This window comes from Numida meleagris, chromosome 3 (assembly GCF_002078875.1).
Source record: "Numida meleagris isolate 19003 breed g44 Domestic line chromosome 3, NumMel1.0, whole genome shotgun sequence".
NCBI lineage: Eukaryota > Metazoa > Chordata > Aves > Galliformes > Numididae > Numida > Numida meleagris.
This window is the reverse complement of record NC_034411.1, coordinates 5,957,430-5,981,975: the sequence shown is the minus strand read 5'-3', so window position 1 is coordinate 5,981,975 and position 24,546 is coordinate 5,957,430. Positions and strand designations below refer to the sequence as shown.

Below are 24,546 nucleotides of genomic sequence, written 5' to 3'. Positions count from 1 at the left end.
GAAACTTGTGTTGGCAGAGCTGAACAGCAAGGAGCAGCTTGGTGGCACTGGTGAAAGACGCTGATGTTGTACAGAAGGGATATTGCCAATTTAGACTGTGAGGGAGTTCACGGCAATACAAGCAATTAAAGAGGAAGCAAACCACGCACTGCATCAGGGCTTTATTGAGCTGTACAGCAGTAGGTAAACACTTGTTCTGGGGCGATGATGATGTATCATAGAGCACATTTACAATGCAAAGAGCCAGCCTTCAGATTTTGTTCTTGCAAGAACAAGGCACACATATCCTGGGGACAAGGAAGGAAAGATAGGAATTGTTTCTTATTGTTCTTTTTTATTGATATTGAGAGCATTAGGTAAAAAAGAATCTATATATACGTGATTTTTTTAGACAAACGCACTGATAAAAATCTAAAAAGCTTCCAAGCAGCAATTTGTCACATGTGTCATTAATGTGTTTATAGATAATCTTTTGGTCTTTGAGCCATTTCTTAAGCAGGAAACAGCCTACAGGATCCCTTTGTGTGAAATTCACCTTGGTGGTCCATTAGACGAGCCAAATAATTCAGTGCATAGCAGGAGGAGATTGATTTTTCCATACTGCTCTTGACATTCTGTGTTTGAAAAGGAACAGGATAACAACTGCAGTCTAGGCCAAACTGTTTTTGTCTTTCAGGTTGTGTCATTCTGGTTTGCTGCGTTTGAGTGACTGCAAGCTCTCTGGAGGCCGGGATGTCTCCTCACTCTCCCTCACTGAAAGTCAGAGCCTCCGTCACAGAAAGCCATGAACATAGAGCCTGAGCCGTGTATACTTGCTTCGCCCACAGGAAAGCAGTGTCTGCAGCAAGCCAGCAGGGAAACAACCCAAGGTGAGACTTTACTGAGTCAGGAATCCCACTCTGGAGAAACGCAGCCTGTAGCAGAACATGACATTTTTGTGTTTATTGCCTAGAGAGTTAAGGTTTATGCCTAGCATGGAGTCAGTGCTGCTTCCAACCTCAGAGGGACGAGTGGGAGAGTTCCCTAAAAGGTTATTTCTGTTCTGATAGGATACTTAAGGGACATGGTTTAGTGCTAAGGGACAAGGTTTAGTGGGGAAATGGTGGTGGTAGGTGGACAGTTGGCCTGGTTGATCTCAGGGGTCTTTTCCAGCCTTGGTGACTCTATGGTTCTAAAGCTTAAAAATCCCTTGCCACGAAAATACAGTGCCCACAGCCCAGCAGAATCTGCTTTCTGATCTCTTCTGGAAGACTAACTCTGTGAAAACATCAGCAGCTGCTGCATTGTTTGCCTGGGCAGGCTTGTCCCGCCACAGAGCTGCCAATATTTGCGTGTTGGTGCTGCGTGGAAAGCTTTGCTTTCTTTGCTACATGAAGTTTCCAAATATTAAAAAAAAAACAAACCTATCTGTGTTGCTGTTTAACTATTTTAGAGGCTGTGTATGGAGCTGAACGATGTGTGCACAAAGCCTACCTTGATTTTCTGAAAGATCATCTGATCTTTCCCTTTTGCATTTCCAAATAATCTGAAGCAGAATAGGAAAGATGCAGAAAACCTCCAATGGGCTTTTTATTCCTCTAGATACAGCTTTGATTACGCAGCAGGTGAACTTCAGAATCACCTGAGCACCCAGCATCTTTCTTCTCCTCTGCCCTTGCTGTCAGTGAGGCCACTCTCTATTAAGGTTTCAAGACATGGGATCTAAATATCCATACTAGATATGTGCATTAAAAAATGAAAAAGTGACTTAAACATAGAGGGATTATTAACAGAGATCTCAATATCAGACTGTCTTGGTGTTGGGCTTTTTGGCTGTGTGAGCGCTTCTAGAGGAGCCGTATTTTGAAAAGGTAAAGACTGTAAAAAAAAAAAAGAAGTTACAGGAAATACATCAATCACTATTAGAGAAACTAAAGCCTCTCTGGGAATGGTGGCTCGTGAGACTTAATTATTGGGAGGGTAAAGAGATGGAAGGAAGGGAAGGTGGTGATTCCCCGTGGGGTAACTCGATGTCCACCATGCCATGAAGGGACATGGCACTTAGCTGTTCCTGAAGACACTGGCCTCCCAGCAGTGCTCTTTAAAGCATGGGGCTTTCTGTGTCACAGTATGTCTGTGATCCTCCTGCTTTCATGCCTCTCTTGCTTGGTAGATGTAACGTACAGGAAAGGCTGATGCGATGAAGTATGAGGTGAGAACCAAATGGCCAAATTCTGTAGCTGGAGCAGGAGCCATGCTGACTTTTATGTACCATAATGTAATCCCAAGCAGCACTGCAAAACTGCCAAATAACAAAAATCGAGCTGTTCCATGCACTCGCATCAAAATGCTAGCTCAGCAGGAGGCCTCTACGCAGCGCCTGGAGACAACAAGGGACAAAGCTCTCCTGTGCAATCCATCCAGGACAGGCTTTGAGCTCAGCCTCTGAAACTGCAAAGCGCTCATTTTGTTGTCCATGGATAATCCACCAGGCAAAAGCTGGACATCGCTCTCTTTTATTCTGGCTGTGCAATTGCAACGCTCAAAAAGAAAGCTCCTCTGAACTGCTGACGCCTGGACGGGCAGCCCCGAGGCGGGGCCATTGGGATTTATTTAGTTCACTGCTGCACATGATGCCTTTAGTGCCACAAACTGCCCTGGAGACAAGTCCTAATCATCTGGGGGGTGATTATGGTCAATTCTTCCTCCCCAAACCCCCCAGACACAAATCAGATCCAAACTGGAGAGACAGGCAGGCACGGAAGAGGGGACACCGGCACCGCATAGCCCCCCCGAAGCCATGTACAGGAGCAGCTTCCTCCGTGAGGTTCGCAAGGAGAAGTACGAGCGCTCGGACGCCTATGATGAGCTGCGGGGCTCCCCCGAATTTGACAGCTTGGCCCAAGCCCAAGGCCTGGAGAACCTGCAGGAATTCAACGAGCGTTTCGCCAGCTACATCAACCGGGCACGCGTGCTGGAGCAGCGCAACACCATCCTGCGCAAGCAGCTGGAGACCTTCCAGCGCATGGATGAGCTGGTGGGTTTGGACGAAGCCTTCGCCGGGCAGATCGAGTTCAACCGCCAACGAATGCGGGAGCTGGCATCTGACCGGGCCAAGCTGGAGCGGGAGGAGAAGGATGCCCAGCGCATGCTTGATGAGTACCGCAACAAGTAAGGCTGGAGAAGGGAGGGAGTAGGTAGTATTGCTTCTGTAGTTGTGTCCTAAGGGTAGGTTTGGTCTCTAGCTTGCTTCTCTTGCGTGGGTGATGTCTTTCCTTGTGTTTCAGACTTGTAGCCAGGGATAGCATGTGGCTGCAGGTCTTCGCCGTGGCACACACTGTTGTTTCTTAGCTTTAGCTGCGCTGCGCTCTGAGCTGCAAAGAGGGAACAGACCAATTAGAAAACCATCCTGGCACAAAATGAACCTTGTGTCTGAACAGCACAGAGTTACAAGACTCCAAACACCTCCTGAAACATTTAGGACACCTCCAAGAAATTGCTTTTATTTACAGGCGTTGTAAATCACCTGGGCCAGCATCTACGGGCGTAGGATGAAAAGAGAGAAAATAATTATTACTCTTGGTATGTGAAAGAGATTTCCTTAGTTACCTTACTTTTTTTTCCTTGCATCCTGATATTTCTGGCACATGGTACATAAGCAATACCTGTAAGAAAACTTTCCTTGAACTTCATTTCTCTTTAACTTCATTGGCACTGTAAATAAGAGCAGGAGAATTAGGGGCTGAGGCATGCAAGTGCCTCCAGACACATGTAGTCCCTTCTCTTCAGCAGCAGCCAGTTCTGGCCATGTTGCCTAACTACTTCTATGACAAGACCTGGGGAATGTTGCTGATAAAAGGACTGATGATGGGAGAGAAGGGAAAATTTGGCAGCAGTGTACAGGCTGAACTGAAATGTTTCACCTTCCCCACGTAAGGGTGAGAAAGGAACACCATGTAGGATACTTTGAGTCAGAAACACTTCTCACTGACAAGGATAGGAAAGAGGCAAATGAAATATTTGTTTCTGTTTCTAAAGCTGTTTGGGTTTGTGGTTTTTTGCTCAACTGGGAAGAGCCAGAAAGCAGGTGTGGGGCAACTGACAATGTGACTATTTGTGTCTTGAGGCAGTAGTTTGACGATCCATCGCTCCCAGCAGCTGTACCACCCTGACACGTGCTCATCCTGCCCTCCCGAGCCCTGCATGATGCTCTGTGGTGCTGCCACAGCTATTCATGGGGCAAAAAATCAGGCAGCCAGAATAAATGAATAAATAAAAATTAATAGCTCCAACCCAGTCCAGGGAGCTGCCACGCGAAGAGCTTGTGGGAATTGTGACGCAGGTAGACAAATTCCAAACCTTCATCTCTGTTTCTCATCTGACAACAGAGAACTGCTCATGCAGGTGTACTGAGGCTAAACGCTGGAAATGGTCAGAAATTCATGACTCCTTGGCTGTGAGTCAATGAATAATGAGTGCCAGATTAGGCAGTGTTGTATTCCAATAACCGTGAGCAGGAAATTCAGCTGTGAGCCAGTGGTGTAATTTAACTGTCAACTTTGATACTTTTTATATGTTTTAATTAAGCAATGTCTATGAGATTTTGGCCAAACTCAGTGCCAGCTGCGTATTAGTTAAAAATACGTACAAAATGGATAGAAATATCTTTCAATGGATTCTTGCATCCACCTGCATGCTTTTGGATTAGCAGCTTGTGCTGCTCCCCATCAGCAGAATCTGATGCAGCATCACTTGCCTTTTCTTAGCAGTGCTTTGCGTAGGCTGTGAGTGTGTGGGGAAGAATGCAGGGCACTGAAGGTCTGGAGGTCAGAAATACTCAAAGAAGGCACTGTGCTTTTAGAAAGTGAGATTTAGGACCTGCTACAGCAGTAGTTAGTGATTTCTCAGAAAAATTAGATGGTGTCTTGTCACACAGCCCTGGGATGTTTACTCAGCAGCAGTAAACAAAAGTAAAAAGGAAATTTTGTGGTATAATCAAAGGCAATTTGGTCAGAAAGCAGCCACTGCCCTTCCATTGCAATGGCCTTCTATATCTGCAACTTTGAACTTTGGTTGGCTTGGATGTAGCCAAGGTGAATTTGGGCTTTGTTTTTCCCTGTTTGGAAGCTGCTGAATTTGACTTGCAGAACGGATGTGAAAGCTCTTCAGAGACTGAAAAATAAGGTTGGTTACATTTCAGGCAAGGCCAGCACTCCAGCATTGCACACCCTGCGTGCTCACCCTATTTCACAGCCATCCTGATTCCTATGTTTTCTGCTTCTCAAATGTGGAGTGATAACCATCTGTGCTGTGCTGGGGCTATGCCACACTCCTGCAGCCAGAAGTGCTCCAGCACTGCAGAGCTTTTCTCCTACTTGCCTCTGCCTTCAGTCAGCAGCACAGTGTAGGGGTTTCTTGATTGATTTTGGAAGATAAAACACTGACTTTTGGCATGCAGGGATGGATAACATCTCTTAGAGTTGTGTACCAAGTAATTGACAAGTATCTGGGCTTTTCACTGAGGCAAAGAGTTTTAGCTCTCACAGCCCATTCTTTTACTCACATTCATGATTAGGGAAATAGATTCCTATTAAATACAGTACACCCTGGGACCACTGTGTCTGTAAAATTAAAAGTGCATGAACCACTGGAAAGTATATCTTAGGTTTAAATTTATTTTTAAACCCTCTGTAGGCATGTCCATGGCTTTTCACATTAGCGTGAATAATTCAGACTGTGCCAGTGGAGAATTTGTTCCCTTGAAGTTAGAAAAAAATGCAGTGAGGAATTGTTTGGATGCGACTCATAAGAGGGCTAATTATGCTAATTTTTATAGAGCATTGTTATTACAGCAGCGTTACATCTATCTGTAGATGGAAAGGACTGTATTTCACTCCCCGTGATATCCAGAAAGATGCTGAAACCCAGATTTTCGCACCCTCGACTGAGCAGGATTAATTAATTTCAGGAATTAAAAGTCTTGCTAATCGATCATCCCATTTAACATTCGTTCAGTGCTAATATTGTGGGTTTTGCACGCCATGTGGTTCCCTGGGTGTCACCAGACACAGAAATAGACACTTGGTCCTCCTGTCTGCACAGTGATGCTCAGACAAGGTGACACCCATTGGGACTGCAGCAGAGACACAACACCGATGAAGGGAAACAAAAGCAAGTAACACAGCACCAGAGCTGGGATCTGCCGAGGTGATGATGGCTGATGAGCACTGGCAGAGCCGTCTTCAAGTCTTGTCAGTGGGAGCTGTCTCTGCACTGCTGCTACCACTACTCTGGCCATAGTTTTATCCTGTAGCAGCTGCAGGTGAGGAGGTCCTGTCTGCCTCCACCCACTCCTTAGAGTGCCAAAATCTTGCACTGTGGCTGTGAGCTGCTCGGTAGCAGCTTTGTAATAACGCAGGTAGCAATCTACTCACAAATCAGCAGAGCAGAGCCCACACGGGGCTCATCCCAGCCTTCAGGGTGTGAAATACAATCCTCATTAGCTTGTCTGTCATCCTCGTAGGACCAGCATTTTGCAGTTTGTGCTCTCTTTGGTGCTCAAATTACTGCTGTTTCTGTTGAGAAAAGACTGGAGAAATGCCTCGGGGAAGCTTATACCTAGTAGAAAAGTTTTGTCTTGTCTTGTGGGGAGACGAGAAGCTTCCTATATTGCTGGAAGAACTCAGTAGGGCTCAACAGAGAGACATCATTCCTGTACCTCTGTATATTAAAGGCACGGGCTTGACAGCAAATTGAGTATCTGGCCGTTGAACCTCACTAGGATGTATTGTGAATGTTTTCTCTGTGGAGAGAAGGCAGCCCTCGCATTGCATCAGAGACAAGGTCTGAATGAGAAGGGCCTTCCCTGCCCCATCTTTCAAGAGCATTCTTGACCTGGCAGCAGAAGATGGGAGAAGTTGTTTGTGGCATCGCTGGAGCTGTGCTTTCCAGCAGAGAACCAAGCCCAGAGATAGGCTTCCCTCCTGCATACCCTTTGGTCGCACAGGGCTGATGCCTGAAGCTATACAAGGGCTCAGGGGGCTCAACAAATATCTGTAAGTACCCCAATAGAGAGCTACTAACCTCAGAGAGGTGAGCTAATGGGATCCTTTACAGCCCTGTTCTGCTGTGTTTGAACCTGGCAGCCACCTCCACTCCATTTATTTTCTACTGTGCAAAAAGCAATGAATAATGCTTTTCTAAACAGAGTCCAAAAAGATTTGTTATGTCCCTAAAGCTATCTGATTAGATGAGGAGGATTTTTTTGTTCGTTTAAAGAAGCAAATGAGCCTTATGGTTCATGAGCAAAAGAAGCTCTAAAGGTCAAGGAAAGGCCGACTAGCAGATATCTAAGAAATGTAGATCTCCTTTAAACATCTCTCTAATTACTTGAACTTGGACATCAGGTTGGAAGTGTAAGATCATGCAGCTTGTTAGCCACTACACTTACATAAATTTCAGCAGCACAGAGGCATGCACATTGCATCATGAGATCTCTGAAGAGATCTCATTCCTAAGAGGTCCTTCACCCTTTTGCACTGAGCTTACAGAGTACACTGAAAATCCCTTAAGAGCAATCCTCATTCAGAGAAAAACAGCACAATACTAACAGTTATCCACAGCTCATGGCTGCCAGGTGAATTTCTGTGTATGTGACAGAGCAGGTATTTGTGTTATTTGAGAAGCGAGGAAAATATAGCTGAGCATTTTAGTCATTGGAAGAATTTTTGAGTGAAGACCTAGCAGCTGGCCAGATTTGAAAAAGCCTGAATGACACTGGGGCTGAGATTTAGACCCTGACACTGTTGGGATTTTGCATGTTATTAGGAGTGCAAATCCACCTTTATATTGTAGCCACACATTTGATTTTCCCAAGCTGGCACAATTTGCTTTATTCTTGCCCAGTTGCCAGAAAATGTCAAGTGTCCACAAAATATTTATAAGACAGAAGATTTATTGAAGGTGAGTTATTTAATGAATCACAGAAACAAATGCAGTCGTGATTTTGAAGCTGAATATACTTGGTTGTACCCTTGGAAGTGAAACTTATGTTACTGCAATTTGGCAGAAAGACATTGCTTTAGTTTTGTTAGAAAACAGCAGTTCAGCAGAGGCGGCCCATCAATTTCATAGAACCATAGAATTGTTTGAGTTGGGAGGGACCCTTAAAGGCCATCCAGTCCAACCCCTGCACCAAACAGGGACGCCTACAGCTCCTTAAGGTGCTCAGAGCCCCATCCACCCTGATCCTCTTCACTCCAGCAACTGACAAATTCCCTATTGACTGAGCATGTCCTTTAGATGCCACCAGCGTTATCTTGATTGAATTAATGACTTTTGAATACAAACAGGGGATTATGTTCAGTTCTGAATTTTATCCACATTTGTACTTCGGTTCATGCCCATTGCTTATACTGCGAGTGAGGGACATTCACCAGCAGAGCTGACTTGACACCAGCCAAGAGGATTTCTAGTAGGAAGCAGGAAAACATCAGCTTTTTGTATCTCTAGCTATTATTTTAGGGAAAGCAAATGGATAAATAGGAACAGACTATTTACATACTTCTCTGGCACTGAAAACTGGAGTCTCACGAGCCACTTGTTCAGCACTGATAGCAAAGTGTCATGGCCTGGTACTATGAAATGCTTCTAGCTGTGGGGTTTTTTTTGTTTGTTTTTAACCCGATCTCATTAAGCTATATCTCCTCCTATTAAGTATTTTTTAAAATAGTTTACTTAGGGAAAGGAATGAACAAATACCCTGTGTGTTAATTAGGAAGTTTCCCACTCTGGAGCTAAGAGGATTTCTGAGAAGATAATTCCATCTAGCATATAAATTCAGAGCCCTAATTCATGAAGAGCATGTGTCATGTTTTCCCCCATCAAAGATAAGCACAATATACATCCATTGTTCACTCTGTATAGAAATATGCACATTATGCACTGATGGAATTTTTATAAATTCACAAGAGTTGCTGGCTAAATGCAGACCTTACTAAGACTGATGTGATTTTGACCGAACTAAAGTATGAATTGATATTGAAGGGGACACAAAACTTAATCCATCGAAGCATCCTAATAAAACGTTATTCTTACACAATCAATATACGAAATTGCAGCTTTTATGTTTCATGTTTTTGTCAGTTCAGTGATTATTAACAACACCAGTTAGAACAGAAAATCAAGTGCAATGTAATTGAATGCTAATGTAATTAAATGCTAATGGTTCTATGATTCTATGAAATGCTAATGTGCCAGTGTAGCAAATACCCATGTAGTAGTCACTGATGAATGGTGTTGTAAATAATCTAATTCTTGGGCTTTCTGTGACAATGTGATAGCAAGTAAGTGGCTTTCCATTGCCTGTTGCTATATAAGCCAGGTACAAGAAGTTAGTCAGTTCTGGAATTATGCTCTGCAGCTGGGATGAAAAAGAAAGTAGTACTAATGCATAAATAAATCTTCTGGGACCTTTCAAGGTTCATATTTTGCTTTAGTGTGAAGCACATATTGTGCATGATAGTGCAGTTAAAAATGCAGTTTGTAGAAGGATGGGCCACTGAACTTCATTTCCTTTGTTCTTTTTGCAGGTACCGAAATGAACGTGAATATCAGCAGAAGCTAAAAGAGACCCTTGAACGCCTGAATAAGGTAAACCTGGGAAAATGGAAAAGCGAAGGTCTTGATCAGTTTTTCTCTTTGATTTTTTGACTGTTTAGGTACCGTTGAGGATTCTTAATGGTGCCTAGCTCTCTTTTTATCTGAGTTTGTTTAAAGAATCAGCAGAATGGAAAGTTCCACATGAGCATAGTCAGAAGAAAGGTATGGGTAAAGACCCAGAAAAATGGGAAAGAAGTAAAGTAGGAGCTTTTCATTGCCATTTTTTCTTCCATTCCCAGTTTTAACATATCTTCTACCTAAGAGATCTCACGTACACCCTGTTTATACATGTATGTGTTTGCTCTGTGCTGGCTGTTAACCTGTTCTGTACCTGGAAGAGGAGAGGCAGTATTGCTGTCCAGGGCCCACGATCACCACGTTCAGATGCCATCATGCTGCAGCGATCTAAGGAACAGTGCAAGGATTTATTTTAGCTGTCATGTAACTAATTCACAAAACATCTCTTGAACACTGGCTCTATCCAAGTTTCCCTTTTATTTAAAGTCATACATCATTTTAAAGTTATTTCTAGTGCTTCAAAAATAGGAAAAAATATATATATTTTATATAGTGCCATGCACATGGATTTTCAAAGCAAGGATGTAGCGTTAATAAAGCCAGAAGGTGTTAAGGCAAGGAGGCTGAGGCAGAGCCAGGATTATAATCCTCGTCTTCAGTAGAGGTCTTAATTAGCTTCATGGTCTTAATGACAGTTGCCTTCTGGATAAGTGTTAGCAAAGAACTTTTCTAGTCTGACTCTTGCATTTATGTTCTTTCCTACTGCTTACAGACAGTTATCTTAATATAGAGCTAAATATGTGCTTGCAATGGTGCTGGTGTCTCATTTTGTTGAGTTTTTTCAGGCCAAGGATCACTGGTGTTTAAGAATTCTCCAACAGCTCACTTGATGCCTATTTCTAATTATGTAGTTCAAAATAGGTGCTCTATTTTGCGTGATGGAAGATCTCAGATCGGGAAGGATGTTCTGGTAATGTTAGAGAACCTGTAATAAAACAAAGAAGTGTTGAATTATAGGGAAAAATGTCAAGGAGGAGTACTTCAGGCAAATGCTTATGTGGCTAATCTAACCAGATGGCAAGGAAAGCCTGATTCTGGTCATGCTGCACATGTTGTCCACAGCCCATAGCCTCAGCTGTCCTCAGGACTTCATGAATTTTTCAGTAAGACCGGGGACTTGGAGGGTCTACTGTCTAGCACACCTTTAGAGCATCACCAGATGGCTCCTGCATTCGTTTTGGGACCTAGAGTTGAAATATGTGTTGATGCTTCTACATTCAGTGTGATTTTGCAAATTCACCTTTAGGGGCATTTAATAACTCTGTTATTCTTTTTGCTCAGAAGACAGCTCCTCTCTGAATTTGAATCTATGTGCAGAGGTAGGAAGAGCCCATTTATTAGTCTTATGGGGAGTGGATATCATGCAGCCCAGATCTAAGAGTCTACAGTAAGACTGGGGAAAACATGTTTGTTGCCAAATACATTCCCTTTCTTAGTGCAACATGAGGGATGGTTACACAGAGCTGCAGTTTCCTGAACTAACCTCAAAGGAATATTAATAATAATAATGAAAATGGTCAGAGAAAAGATAAAAGTTTACTAATGTATTTAGGAAGTTTCCAGACCTCGTCTGCGGGACAGCCCAATTCATTCTCCTTTGCTAGTAGCTTTCACCTGAGTGAAGGAAGTTGTAGTAAATCTTTCCCCAGTTCTGTTTCTCACGGCTCATCCTTCATCTTCTGCAGTGAGAAACAACTGCAGGTGGATTTTTTCTTCCCCAAGACAAATGGGAGGAGATGTTTCGTGTGAGCACAGCCACAATGGCATGTTCTTTATATATATTAAAAAAATGTGTTTTAGCCTCTCCATCTCCAATGAACTGTAGACCTTCTGCATCAATGGTATTTTCCAGAGTGCTAGCAGAGCTCTTGCATACCCTGTGAACTCTTAAAAACATTGGTGGAGGTCAATATTTTGTAAGGCTTAGCTGGAGCTGCTGGGTCCATCTTCATTACTCCTCTCAGCAGAACTGTGGCTGAAGAAAAGAGGATTGATGGACCACTTCAGGCACAGCCAACATGATCTTGAGCTGCAGGGAGTTTTTAACTCAGACTACAGCTAGGCTGCTCCCAGCTGCCCTCCTTGCTTTGAGGCACCAAACAGTGAGGAGAACATCGTTGACTGTATGCACAGTGCCCAAGATGTAGCCTAGAAATTTGCATGAGCAGATGGAAGCGTTTACCTTTTCAGATGGAACGAGAATCAGTTTGGAAATCAGTTAACAGTGGTTCTGGTGATGCTTCTTTATCACTTGGATCAACTTTCTGGAATCAGCTCCTAAGGCAGAATGGTTTTTGTTTGGAAGTTGAGTGAATAGCAAATAGTGTGAAGTTCAGGAGAAGATATGTAGGCACTGTATACTTTTACCGTAAAGCATTGTCAATGAAACAAGTCTGTTTGAAAGAGAGAAAAAAAGCAAAAGTATTTTTCCCCTTTGAAGGAATGTTTGGAAAGCTGAACACTGCTTTTGCTTATTACGTGCAGAAATATTTGCTTACCTCAGGAGCGGGGGGCTTTTTTGGCTGCCCACAAGCCTCCTAACATCACCATTGTTGCACTGATCTTCTCCTCAATGGGATGGCAGCGGATGCAGAAAAGCAGTGTGCAGTCATGATGACTGGCTGCGAACATGCTGGTCTGGATGAGCTGCTGCCTCACAAAGCAGAGAGATGGCTCTGGAGCAGAGTGGGTCCATGGGCGGCCTCCCAGTGCGTCAGCAGGCCTGGCTGGGAGGCTCTGCAGCATAATGAAACAGCAGCATCCGCACATTTTTGGAATGACGCATGCTGTGCATGTAAAAAAAGAACAATCCCCTTCTACCAGTCACATGCTGTGCCCATAGATTTTAGCATTTTATCTTCAACCCATGATCTGCTCACTGGGATAGAATTACACAGTAATGGCACGTACATTGTTTTAAAGGAACACCTTTCAATCTTGTTATTTTAGTAACAAGAGCCAAAAATCTCTTACTCTTAAGAAGCAACATGAGAGGTGACACTGTCTCAACTCTCTCCCTCGTTAAACTTTTCCTTTTTTAAAAAAGTTGGAAGTTGGGGAAGGAATGCAAACCCTCATGTTTTGATACGATGGCTTAGAGCTCCGTGGGGATTTTGCAGCTATAAAGCACCACAGTCAGGATTTATAGCCACCAGTTTTTTAGTCCAATGAACTAGGCAGTCATAATCATGTTTTTATGAAGTATGGTAAAGTTTTCTGAAAAATAACAATTGTCTCAATGTTGGGACTACCACGAGTGACACTGATGGTGAAATTCAGGTTTCTTGGTCTGTTTGTACGTCTAGCACCAAGGAGGAGTTTGAGTCCTTGATGTATAAATAATAGAAAGTTCTGCAGCTCACCGACTTTTTGGGTCTTGCTCATCTGTCAGTTTTAGTTCCAGAAACAGCTCCAAATCTGACAAACATTTGTGATAAATTAAAAAATACCAAAAGGAGAAATGGAAATAGCTTGGACCAGTCTGTTTATTTTCAAGGAGACTTTTCACCGAGGATATTAAAAATGGCTCAAGATGGCCTATCATAAGCACTAGAGAAATCAATGCCTTACTCTGCTGATGCCATCTATTTAAGATTCATGACCATTGCAATCTTTTAGCATCAGCAACCGGTATTTCATTGTGTCTATTACTCAGATCCCAGCATTCATAAAGCATACAGTAAGCGTATTTTGACACTGCCTGTGCTAAATTGTACCGTAAATTATATTTATGCAGAAAAGCAGTGTATAGAATGGGAGAACATGATGTTTGAAGTGCTTATTGTTCATTGGTTTCAAAATATTTTTATTTCTCCCAGTAGACTTTAGTTCTCCATACAGCAGTGAAGCGATTCACGTGGTGGATCAGTGGCACCCCAGCCCTGTGTACTGACTGCGTGTCTCTCTCTGCATTGTAGGAAGCGGATGAAGCGCTGCTGTGCAATCTGGAGCTGCAGATCGAGTCCCAGTTCCTGCAGGATGATATTAATGCCACAAAAGACAGATATAAGAAGGTAACTGGCTGGATTTGCCATCTTTTCTAGATCTTTCTTCTAGAGACATATGTGAAGCTTCATCCTTCTCTGTGATCTGTTCCAGTGGCCAATAAAAGGAAATCCAGTTTGTGTTTTAGTGTGTAATTTGTATATAGTCAGTGATCACAACAGCGACAGTGTGGGATGAAGCCCAAGAATTAGATGGCTGCAGGCATTCAAAGTGACTTACTCAGAATCCAGTACTTACAGCAGTAGCAATGTTTTGAATTTCTTGACCTGTTACCATGATGCGGGTCCCTTCCAGCTGAGGATATTCTATTATTATTCTGTGATTCAACCCAACGAGCTGATCAGGCTGCCTTACATTTCACGCTAGGAAGCTATTGCATTCATGAAAGGGAGAATCTTGATTTTCTGGGCCAGAGCATTCTGGTTAGTCAGTGGACATTATCATGTGGCTGTATGATTACGTTGCAGCTAATTCTAATACATGCATCCCCTTTCTCCTTGGGAGAGCAGTGGGACCTTGTAGCAAGCCAGAGTTCCATCTTTGCCACTTTTGAAAGAAGCACCTCATCTTTTTAGACCACATGCAAGGATATTGTTTGGTACTCATTTTGAAACTGTACTGTAAAACTTGAAATCACATTGCCTTTAATTAAGACTGTGAAGTACATTGTCACCTAGCCACATACCTGTAACATACCCCAAGCACAGTAAAACTCTTAGGACATGAGCAGTTTAAACCAGGCCTAAAACTACTTGGCAAAAACAAGTCTTAACACGAGCTGGACTTCTATGTGTAGAAAGAAATCAATATCTAGGAATAAGACCCAGAAGTGTAGAACATTACAGGCAGCTATGTTATTTTACAACAAAAATGTTTTTGCTTTACCACAGAACCTCATGGAAATCCAGACCTACGTCAATATTTTACAGCAGATCATCCAGACAACCCCTCGCGTGTCCCCTATAACTACTGGCATATCCGAGGTAAGTGTTGCTGTTGGTAAATGCATGCTGCAGGGTCTGTACTAAGTGAAAAATAATCCACGTTGATTCTTAAAGCATACCAGATCCCCCAGCTAGTTGGATGAAAACTGCAACAACTGTGATTAAGTACTGAATATTGAATGTGAGAAAAAAACTAATTGTAGCTTTGGAAAACTGAAGTGAGCAAGAGAAGAGACAATGTGTTAGATACACATCAGCATAGGTGTTAACTTCAAAAATGGCTAGTTCAAAGGCGGTGGAAGTAGTTGTGTTTCCTGTGTGAGCCAGAGTTAGCAGGATGTATGTGTAAAAGCAGAGAGAGTAAATCTTGTCGTGAAGGGGCACGATGTGAATAACTGTAGATAAATAGCTACAAACAGGATGAAAACTTGGTGATTCACACCAATCTGTGTAGCTATATCAAGGACATTTATTAGAAGAAGACACAAACAGTCTGCTTTCAACATAAGATGTACTTTTACAGCACTTCCGCATCATAGCTTTTATGTTTTGTCATGCCTCAAGGGTTTTCTTGAGCCTCAGTACCCAACTTTCCATTTGTCTTTTGTCATTTTCTGTTTGTGTTTATGGTTTATTTTCAGTAGTAAAATTTCCTTCTACTCTTTTTAATTCCTGCACACATGTTGTTTTCTTCCAACCAGGAAAAACTGGTAGCGGAGAGGAGGATCCCTGTTCTGCAGAGCCAGCTAGAGGAATACAAGAGCATCCTCTGCCAGCTACAGGCTCAAAAATACAAGCTGCAGACAGAGGTACTGCCACTGTTAGACACAGACACAACCATGACTCTATAGTTTCTATGGGCACGTGTTAAAAACTGAAAGATAGAGGAGGAGAGGACAGAGGAGACAGGAGATGGAGCAGCAGAAGAAGGCTGCAGTGAACAGAAACCAGTCATGTAGAATTGCACGTGCCACATCTACCTCTGTGAAGTGGAATGTTTTCTTAGTGGATAGATAAGGCTGGAGAACAATCACTTCATGCCCTCCAAATGCAGCTTCTTTTGGGCCTCAAGATGTCAGTCCTCTGTATATGTTAGAGAGGATGACTGCAGTGGCATAAAATACCTTTTGGTGGGATTTTGGACTCCTTTTGACAGCCACAGCAGCAGCTGAGTGTAGTTTTTCTCACCATGTTACTCAGGGACAATGCTACCCCAGGTCTTTTCCTCAGACTCTTTCTCAAGAATGACGCTTTGGCGGAAAGGACACATGGTCTCTGGGAAGGGCAAGAATCAATAGAGTGACAAGTGAGATTGTATGTCAGTATAGAGATGAGGAGAAATCAGCCTTCTTGTGGCACTTGAAGAAGCATGCTCTACAGGGAATTAATCATGCTGCTTTCAGAATCAAATCTTCATGTCTCATTTAGAAAGAACTTCTTAACTGATTGATTCTTAGGCCTTGAGATTAAGAGTTAAATAACTTTATGTGTGGAAGCTGATGACATGGTTGCTTGTGAGAGTGAAGGCTGGACCTGATGGATGAATTGTCACTGGGGTCCTTTGCTTTCCACTTTCTGAACATGACAAACGTGTTTGCAGTGAGTTTATCGATTCCACCTTCTCAGCATTGAACATATACCTGTACACCCATTGGCACTCTTACACCACAGTATAACCAAATCAGTGCCAGGGGACTTAGATCCTAAATTTAGTCTCTTAAAGGTTTCTGGAAATCCTGCCTGTAAAATGCAGAAATCATTCAATTATTAAATAATCCATTAACCAATTGTTGCCCCCATCATGTTTTTGTGAATGCATCTTTTTAATAAAAGATGTTTGAAAAGGGAAAATATCCCAAGTGATAGGTCAACTGTAAGAAATAGCCAAACAGCAGATGAAAGTGAGAACAGAGTTGGTGGAACAGCCCACCTGTAAGTTCCGTCCTTTGCTTTGGAAGGGCTTCATCGCCACCTCCTGGTTAATGTATGTTCCAGTGACTGGCATTCAGGCCTTACTGCCCAGAAGTTACTTTTATTTACCTCTGTGTGTCAGCAGTGCAGCTCAACAGATCATGTCTTGCCTTGTATCCCCTTTGAAATATCTGTCAGATGGGGATACCCAATAATTCAGAGCTGATTCTGTTACTCAACAACTTTGTTTGCCAGACAACTATGCTGGAGCAAACAATAAAAAACACCCAGGAGAGTTACGACGACGAAATTCAGCTTTACAACGAGCAGATTGAGAACCTCAGGAAGGGGATAGAAGAAGCAGAGAGGACCTTGGAGAAGTACACGACCGACTGCCGCCAGCTGGTAATCTACCAGCAGTCCCTGGAGAACGAGCTGGAGCGCTACAAGCGCATCATTGAGAACGAGGACAGCCGGTAAGGCCGGGTTCTTGCACTCTGCTAGAGGGCCCGTGGTTCTCTCTTACCATGTTTGAAAAAATGTAGCCTTTTCAAGGGCATTCAATCCACCTATGGACATTTCACACCTTTCATTGGTAATTTTCCAACGGCAGTCTGTGTAGATGCAAAGCCTGCTCACGTCCCTGCTGAAGGAAGGGTCAGAGCTATTCTGTGCTTCTCCTTTCAGTGCGCAGAGGTCAGAACCATATGGAAGCCAACTGAATGCCCTCTCTGTGCCTTTGTGCAGTGAACCTTGCTGGAGCATTCTGTGCAGGCTCCCAGGGCCCTGGGCAGGCAGAGCAAACGTCCTGCAAAGCAAATCACTCCTCCATAGCAAAGGTTGCTCTTAGGCAAGGATGAAACAGACTGTAAGAAACGTGCAAAGGTTTGGATTGTGTTGAGGTCTACCGAGGAGCTCTGGCTCCCTCTAGTGTCAACCATCCGCCTCTCCGGAGGCTGATTTTCAGCACCTCATGTTGGACAGCGCGTTCTGATGAGGGGTATCCGGTAGGGTCATTCTCTGCACTGAAAGCCACCTCTCGGCCCTCTCTCCTGTCTGCGGGAGCATCTGCAGCCCTAGGCTAGGCACAGAGCAGACTGGCAAGGCCACGGATGTGGTGACTGTTTTGTATATAAGCCAGCCTCTCATTTTTTTTTTCATTTTTAACCCTTAATACTACCAACTCCACAAATATTTTTTCCAAGAAAGACTGCTCAGTTTTCCTCTTGCCCTTCTGAAGTCAGGCGTTAGCAAGTAATGTCTAAACTTCACCAAATTTCATATTTTACTGTCCAGCTTTTACAAAGTGATGATGATATCATTTGGTGAATACAACCTCTGGCATGTTCAGAGATATTGTGCTGTTCAGGAAAGATTTGTCAGTCCTTCATTCTTTGAGAAATCCCATCTATTTCAGTTACCTCAAAGAGAAAAATCCCCACTGCACAGAGACCTCCTAGAGGTTGGCTGTAGGAGAATGCAGGTAATACCACTGCAGCCGTTTTTTCCTGTGATGCAAGTTGCTGTCATACTCTAGAGGTTAAATAATGTATATGAACATATCTTGGAAACCAGATGCTAAGGCAAAAGAAAGCATTTTTCTCAGAGAAACTCAGTCAGCTGAAGGGTAAATGCAGAAAAAATCCACCTCATTGCAGAGGGTCACTGAGGCAACTGATGGAAAAGGCTGCATGTGCAGTTTTGCATCTCCTTCACTACTGGATGGGGGGGCTGTTGAATAAGTTGATTTGAGTTGAAGTAAATTTTATGATCCAAGGCTTCTCCCATGCACTGGCAGGCTCAGAAACCACAGGATCTGACTGACCTTGTGGCTTCTGATTTCTTTGCTAAAGAGGAGCTCAGTGTGGGAATAGCTCTTTATCAATAGCTTGAATTTTTCTGATTTTTCAGTACTTAGAGTCTTGCTAAGGCTTTTTTTTCCCTCCCCCATGACAGAGGAAGCCACTCTTAAATGAGATAAAAGGAAAAACAAACCTGTGCCTGTTGATGTGTGGCTGTCTGCTTTCTCATTTGCATCACACGGTCCCTTTGTCTGAGGCAGGTCACATTGTCCCTGTTCTGTCCCAGGCACAGCTGGAGACAGAGGTACAGAAGCTTTTGCAGAAGTACAGGTTTTGAGTAGGCATAGATGAACAGTTTGCCATCCAAATCTTCCCTTCCTTTCAAGGTGCTGTGATAAACTACAACCTGTTGCTGCAGTTCTTTACTATCAGTGTACATCCCACAGCTCCTGCTGCTGGAAGCCAGTCCAGCTCCTGTGAAGGCACTGTGGCTGTGTTGCTCCCACCACTCTCTTTATAACTCCTCACCACAGAGAAATACATTATTTCTTCAGTCTTCACATTTAATTTTGCACAATTTCACTTGCTCACGGTGGAAATGAGGGGGAGAGATCTGACTGTTGCGTGTCTTCTCCGGCAGGTTAAACTCTGCTATAGCAGGAACGCCAGTCACACTCTTCACGCAGATCTATAGACCTGTCCAGCCTCAAGCTTCGAGGGGAAGAGGTAAACCTGTGACATGTCTTCCTGTGTCTGTCATGAGCAGCATCACAGTAATTTAAGCCGTTTTTCCATTTGTCTTTCACATGAACACCAGCTGTGACTGCCTGACTCAAGGCTCGCTAAGTGAATGCACCAATTTCAGCTTTCCTCATCTGGCTTTGAGACAAGCTATCCAAGGCCAAAACCCCAAGCAGACTAATTTCTTTGCTTATTTTTGCAATTTACTACTTAGGCCAATCAACAGAGCCAAGTCAAAAGACTCCTGAAACTACTGAAGGAGCTGGAGTTTCTTTTGCTGACTTGTTGCAAATTGCTGTCCCACACTTCAGTCATGTGCAGACAGCATCAGGATATGGCTAGTGCTGCAGACTGGCAGAGAACACTTCTTGGTCCTGTTTATGTGTCACAGAATCATTCAGGTTGAAAAGACCACTGAGATCTCCAACCCCAGCTCATCCCCACCATGCCCACTAACCATGTCCCTCAGTGCCACATCTCTGCAGTTCTTGACCTAGTTTCATCTGAATGGTGTGTTTCTATGGCATTGTAGGATTGCCTCTTAGAATTAGGATGCTTGTAAACACAGTAACAAGGAAATGGCCCAGACCAAATAGAGAGGGCACGCTTTACAAGAAGAGAAGTTTGTTCATAGCAAGATGCTGTAGGTACTAGCATGCAGCATCATTCACTGCAACTTAAATCCAAGGTCACTGGGGTTTTACTGACAGCAAACCACCCCTCAGAATAAGACAAGCTGATTTTAGGAGTACAGGTATAATTTTTCTAACTGTTGTGTGAGAGGTAGCTGTTTTAATGGAAATGGATCCATAAGGCATGAGGCCATACCCCCAGCTGGGCAGCTGCTTATTTCCATGCCCACTGTACCCACCTGGCCTGCTGCCCTGCCTCTGCCCATACCAAAATTGCCATGATGGAAGTGCCTGGCCCCTTTGGGACGCAAGTGAGAGGCATTCCCCTGCTGCAAGAGGCCTGGCAGAGGACACCCTCAGAGCCTGTCCTCAGAAATCCTGGAAGAACTGGTGATGACACTCACTTTTCCCATCAGGCCTGGACCCTACATGCAGTGGGAAGGTTTTAAATACAAGTTTGGTTTTCCTTCCCCCCTAAACTCTAGTACCTTGTTGGGCTGTAAAAAGCCAGGCAAGCTGTTCCCACTAACTCCCACTTCTGGGCTGCCTTCATCTCTGTCTCAGGAGATAAGATGTATTGTCCTGTTACTGGAACAAAACCCTGCCACAGTGCCTAGGAGAAGGGTGCTGAGCTCAGTGGGCTCTAACAGCTCCTGCTGAGCATTGATATGGGCTTGATGGTGGGTGAATGCTTTGTACCGCTGCCTTTCTTGCATGTAAAGTTGTCATGTCCTCATACTGGTTATGGAAATGGCTATCTCAGATGCAAAATGGCTGCTTGGCCAAGGCGACCCCAGCAAAAGGAGAGGCTGTCCAATGTGCTAGTAGGAGGTGAGCTCACATTTGCTGCTGCATTCAGCTCTCTACCTGAGGCAGTGAGGGTGAGAGATGGCTCCAGCATTTGCAGCAGCTGTGTTGAGAACTGTCTGTTGTTTGCTTTGTTTTTGTTCTCCCTAGATATCACCCAGGCTATGCAAGAGATTGCCAGTGTAAAGCCCAGACAAAAAGCACTGACAAAGAAACTTTCCAGGAAAAAGGAGATCATGTCTAAAGACATAACTGACGGGCTCTCACCAGAAAAAGTGTATGAAAGAACTGTGGAAGTTTTTGACCAAGATGAGCTGGAATTTAGACATGAAGGTTTGGTCACATGTGAACCTGGGCAGGAGGAATTAGAACTTGTTGAAAAAGAAGCAGTCCCAGAGGACGTACCTGATGGAGCCCAGATAAGTAAAGCCTTTGATAAATTGTGTAACATTGTGAGGGAGAAAATAAGAGCTCACAAGAAACCAGAGGCTAAAGCTGATGCCCACCCCAAAGGGCGTTATGTGCTGGTAACAGGGGAGGGAGGCTATGAAGAACCTTGCATCTCGACCATCCCAGCTGTGGGAGGGATCACAGTTTCGACCAGCAATGGGAAGGTAACAGTTGGTGGTGATGTGGAGCCCATACCAGAGCTGCCCGAACCTGCTGAACCATCAGAAAAAGAGAAAAGGGACATCTGTGAAAGGAGGGACGAGTTTGAAACCCGAGATAAACTGAAAGAGGAGGAGAAAGAAGACATGTTTGAATGGGGCAAAATAAGGGGGAAAATTGAGCAAGTCACAAAGTATCCAGACGTCTCTGAGCCCGAGGCAGTTCCTTCCCCGGGTCTGATCAGCCCAGCTGAGCCAGGAGTCGAGGCAGAGTACGACCGAGAAGATAAACAGGGCCTCTTGTTCCGGGAAGCAGGCTTGCCTGGCTCCGTGAGCTACGAGAAGGTGGAGGTGGTGGAGTCCATCGAGAAGTTTTCAGATGACAGAATTCAGACATATGAAGAGACAGCAATGATTGTGGAGACGATGATAGAGAAGACAAGCAAGAAGAAACCGGGTGACAAGGGCTCTTAAGTGACAAACAGTCAACTTGTCTGGCATAGTTATTATTCTTTTTCCTGATCGAATGATACAATAGTGAGATTTTTGCTGTTTGGTATGGAACAGATTGATACTTTGATGGCAATTCTGTCTGATGTAGGCTCGCCTGTGTTGTAATGAATGTGAGACCGCTCCAGGACAAGGAGTAATAGGCACATCCTATGCAACTTATTTTCACAATAAGAACAAGTTGAAATCAATTATCATTACAGAGCTGCCTGGCTTTCCAAAGTATCCAGGGCAGATTTGCCAGTGCATATTCCTCTACTTCTCCTATAGCTGCCACAAGATTCCCCATCTCTCAGATAGCTGCAAATGTTAACTTGTGACATCTGATTCATTTAATAAAAGCTTTGCCTTCTACAGAAAGTACCCGCTGTGGGTGTGTGTTGCCTTTACCGTTGAATAACAAGCTCTACTACTACAAGTTAACCAATAGGTGTGCAGGAGTCTTTGCAGAGGAGGAGCTGGAAATTGAGTTCTCTAACCCATTCCAAATCTCTCTCATTTACCATCTTTAACTAGAGGTGAGCCTGGCAGAATGCTGTTTTTGGATATGAAGACAAACCCGCTGTGTTTGAAATAAGCTCTTACTATACATCTACTCAGAATAAGAATTGCAGTTCCACCAAAATAAAGCAGGGGAAAACCCTTCTAAAATACTCTAAAGGTGTTACTTTTTTCCTTCACCAGTATAACTGAGGCATTTATGAGTGCAAGCAAGCTTTTGAGCAGACTGCAGACAATTCAGAAGACTGTGAATTTCGTTTTTTTTTTTACTTTTTTAAAGATTTCTTGTTACATATCTCCTTGGATTGTAGCATTGTGCAGAGTTTGATGCTGCCACGTGATCCTGTTGCGTCCTGGTCACTTGCAGTGCCACAGAGCTCCATGGGAATGAGGGCTGCCTGCCCATGTGCCGCCGTGCCTGGAGAAGCACAAAGCAGCACTCCTGCATCAGCTTCTTGCAGCTTCCAGAAATCCTCGACTCAGGGAGAGAAAAAAAAAAAGGAGAAAAGAAAAAACAAAGGAAACCTTTGTGTATGTGCTAATGTAGAGCTCTGTCTAAAGCTTTGCTGCAGTAAATCATTTAGGCCTCAGCTTGACTTTTGGCTTTAAAAAAAAATCCAACAACCCATTAAAGAACCTACTGAAACGCTTGCAGGTTGGGCTCTCTGCTTTCCTTCTCCTGTCCCAGCCCAGGTCTCAAAGTTAATTTAGTTTTGCTTGCTGCCTTGCTGGGGCTTTCCATTATACACCCGTCTCCTGGGGAGGAAGGAGCCTGCCCAGCCTGAGCTTCAAGACTGTCTTCTCACATCGTGCAAGCTGTTTCTTCGATGTTAGTATTTTCTCATTAGTAATTTCCATTGCATCTTTAGTATCATGTCTGCTGTGCCTCTTGCACGTGGTGAAACGCCGCCTTCTTCTTGGAAACAGGAGCAGGTGCCCCACATTCACAGTCACATTTTTATTCAGGTTTGTTTGCGGGTGCTCGTTTCTTGAAATGTGGTGGGAGTAAATGCCAGACATTGCTTGCTGTGAATTTTGGTGCTTTTCAGCTTAATGCATTAATGCTGTAAATAACAGCAGAGGAGTTTATCGAAGCTCACGCAGGCTGCTCCCTGGTGAGCCAGCGGTGACTGTGCAGGGTACCTGCAACTGGCAGCAGGATTTGGCTACTGCAGGTAAAAGAGGAGCTGCCCCACTGACAGCAGCAGCAAAGGACCACAGAGAAGTAAGGCCTGAATTCTGTTACGCTCTCTGAGCTGCCAGCCACAACCATGGCAGCAGAAGATGGGCAGATCCTCGTATTTTTCTGAACGTATATGAAAATGATACAGAAAAAAAACTCTAGGAAGTTATTGTTCATAATGACAATGCTGAAACGGATAGTAAGTCTCATGATTTATGGATTATCCACTGCTTTAAATGCAGATTCTCAAACACTAACGCTGAGGCGTAGTGATGAAATAAATACGTGCGAGCATTTATTAAGGAAAGCCTGGGATAAGACCTAGGTTACTACAGACACATCATCGCCTCAGTGCTAAGATCTGGATGAGGAGATTTCCAGCTGTCTTCTACTGCTGCAGAAATGGTAAGAAATTACAGCTGTGGCTATTTTAAAACCACACCTACTCTGTGCTATGGGACTATGTGTGCTTAAAACGTACTCAGTAAGGTGGGAGGTAGAGGGAAATGGGATTTTTTGTGGATCGAAGTGCTCCGAATAGCAGAGAAAAATACTGCTGCGGTAGATCCTGTTGTTTCCTCGGGGCCAGAACTGCCACTGCTTATGAAACGCAGTGCAAAAAATGTCAGTGTCTTTCTTCTTGAGTATCCCCTCCCCCCCTGACAGCAGCAGTTCAGATCCCACACAGCTCCACACATCTGCAGAGCTCCCTTGGAGCCACTGGGTTTGAGCCACGTAAGCAATGCCCAAGGCTCTTTCCAGCCTGCATCCTTAATTTTCTCTGTCCCATCCTGCCACAGAGTTAACACCAAGCCTGCTGCTCTTCTCCTGTGTCTGTCCACTTTTTTTAAGATCATGATTGTTTTCTCAATATCCAACATGGGATACAAATTTCCTTACCAGTATGAAAAGTGGGGGATTAGGAAGTCACCCCACTGACAGCACAGTGCCTCCCACATACCTCCAGGTAAGCAATGATGATAGGACCTGCCGATTTACAACAGCTCTTTATTTCACTTGGATTATAAAACATCATCACAGGGCTTTAGTTAAACAATAGTCACCTGTTTCAAGAGTGTCAATTTCCCCTTTATTATAAACGCTAACAAATTAACTTTATTTTCCATCAGCATTATCATAAAAACTTAGTCTAACTGGACATATTTTTCAGTGATCCCCCCGATG

At 43.8% G+C, this 24,546-nt stretch overlaps 1 protein-coding gene across 2 annotated transcripts in view; it reads left to right on the top strand.

Annotated features, from left to right (window-relative positions):
- Window positions 1-24,319, top strand: part of BFSP1 (beaded filament structural protein 1) — a 43,615-nt gene extending 19,296 nt beyond the window's left edge. For both annotated transcript variants that reach the window (XM_021391831.1, XM_021391830.1), the window contains 9 exons: window positions 677-869; window positions 2,153-3,150; window positions 9,570-9,630; window positions 13,635-13,730; window positions 14,613-14,705; window positions 15,368-15,475; window positions 16,833-17,053; window positions 19,020-19,105; window positions 20,710-24,319. In XM_021391831.1, the coding sequence (XP_021247506.1) occupies window positions 2,780-3,150; window positions 9,570-9,630; window positions 13,635-13,730; window positions 14,613-14,705; window positions 15,368-15,475; window positions 16,833-17,053; window positions 19,020-19,105; window positions 20,710-21,641 (1,968 nt within the window). In that variant the 5' untranslated portion in view covers window positions 677-869; window positions 2,153-2,779 and the 3' untranslated portion in view covers window positions 21,642-24,319. The remainder of the gene's footprint in view (window positions 1-676; window positions 870-2,152; window positions 3,151-9,569; window positions 9,631-13,634; window positions 13,731-14,612; window positions 14,706-15,367; window positions 15,476-16,832; window positions 17,054-19,019; window positions 19,106-20,709) is intronic.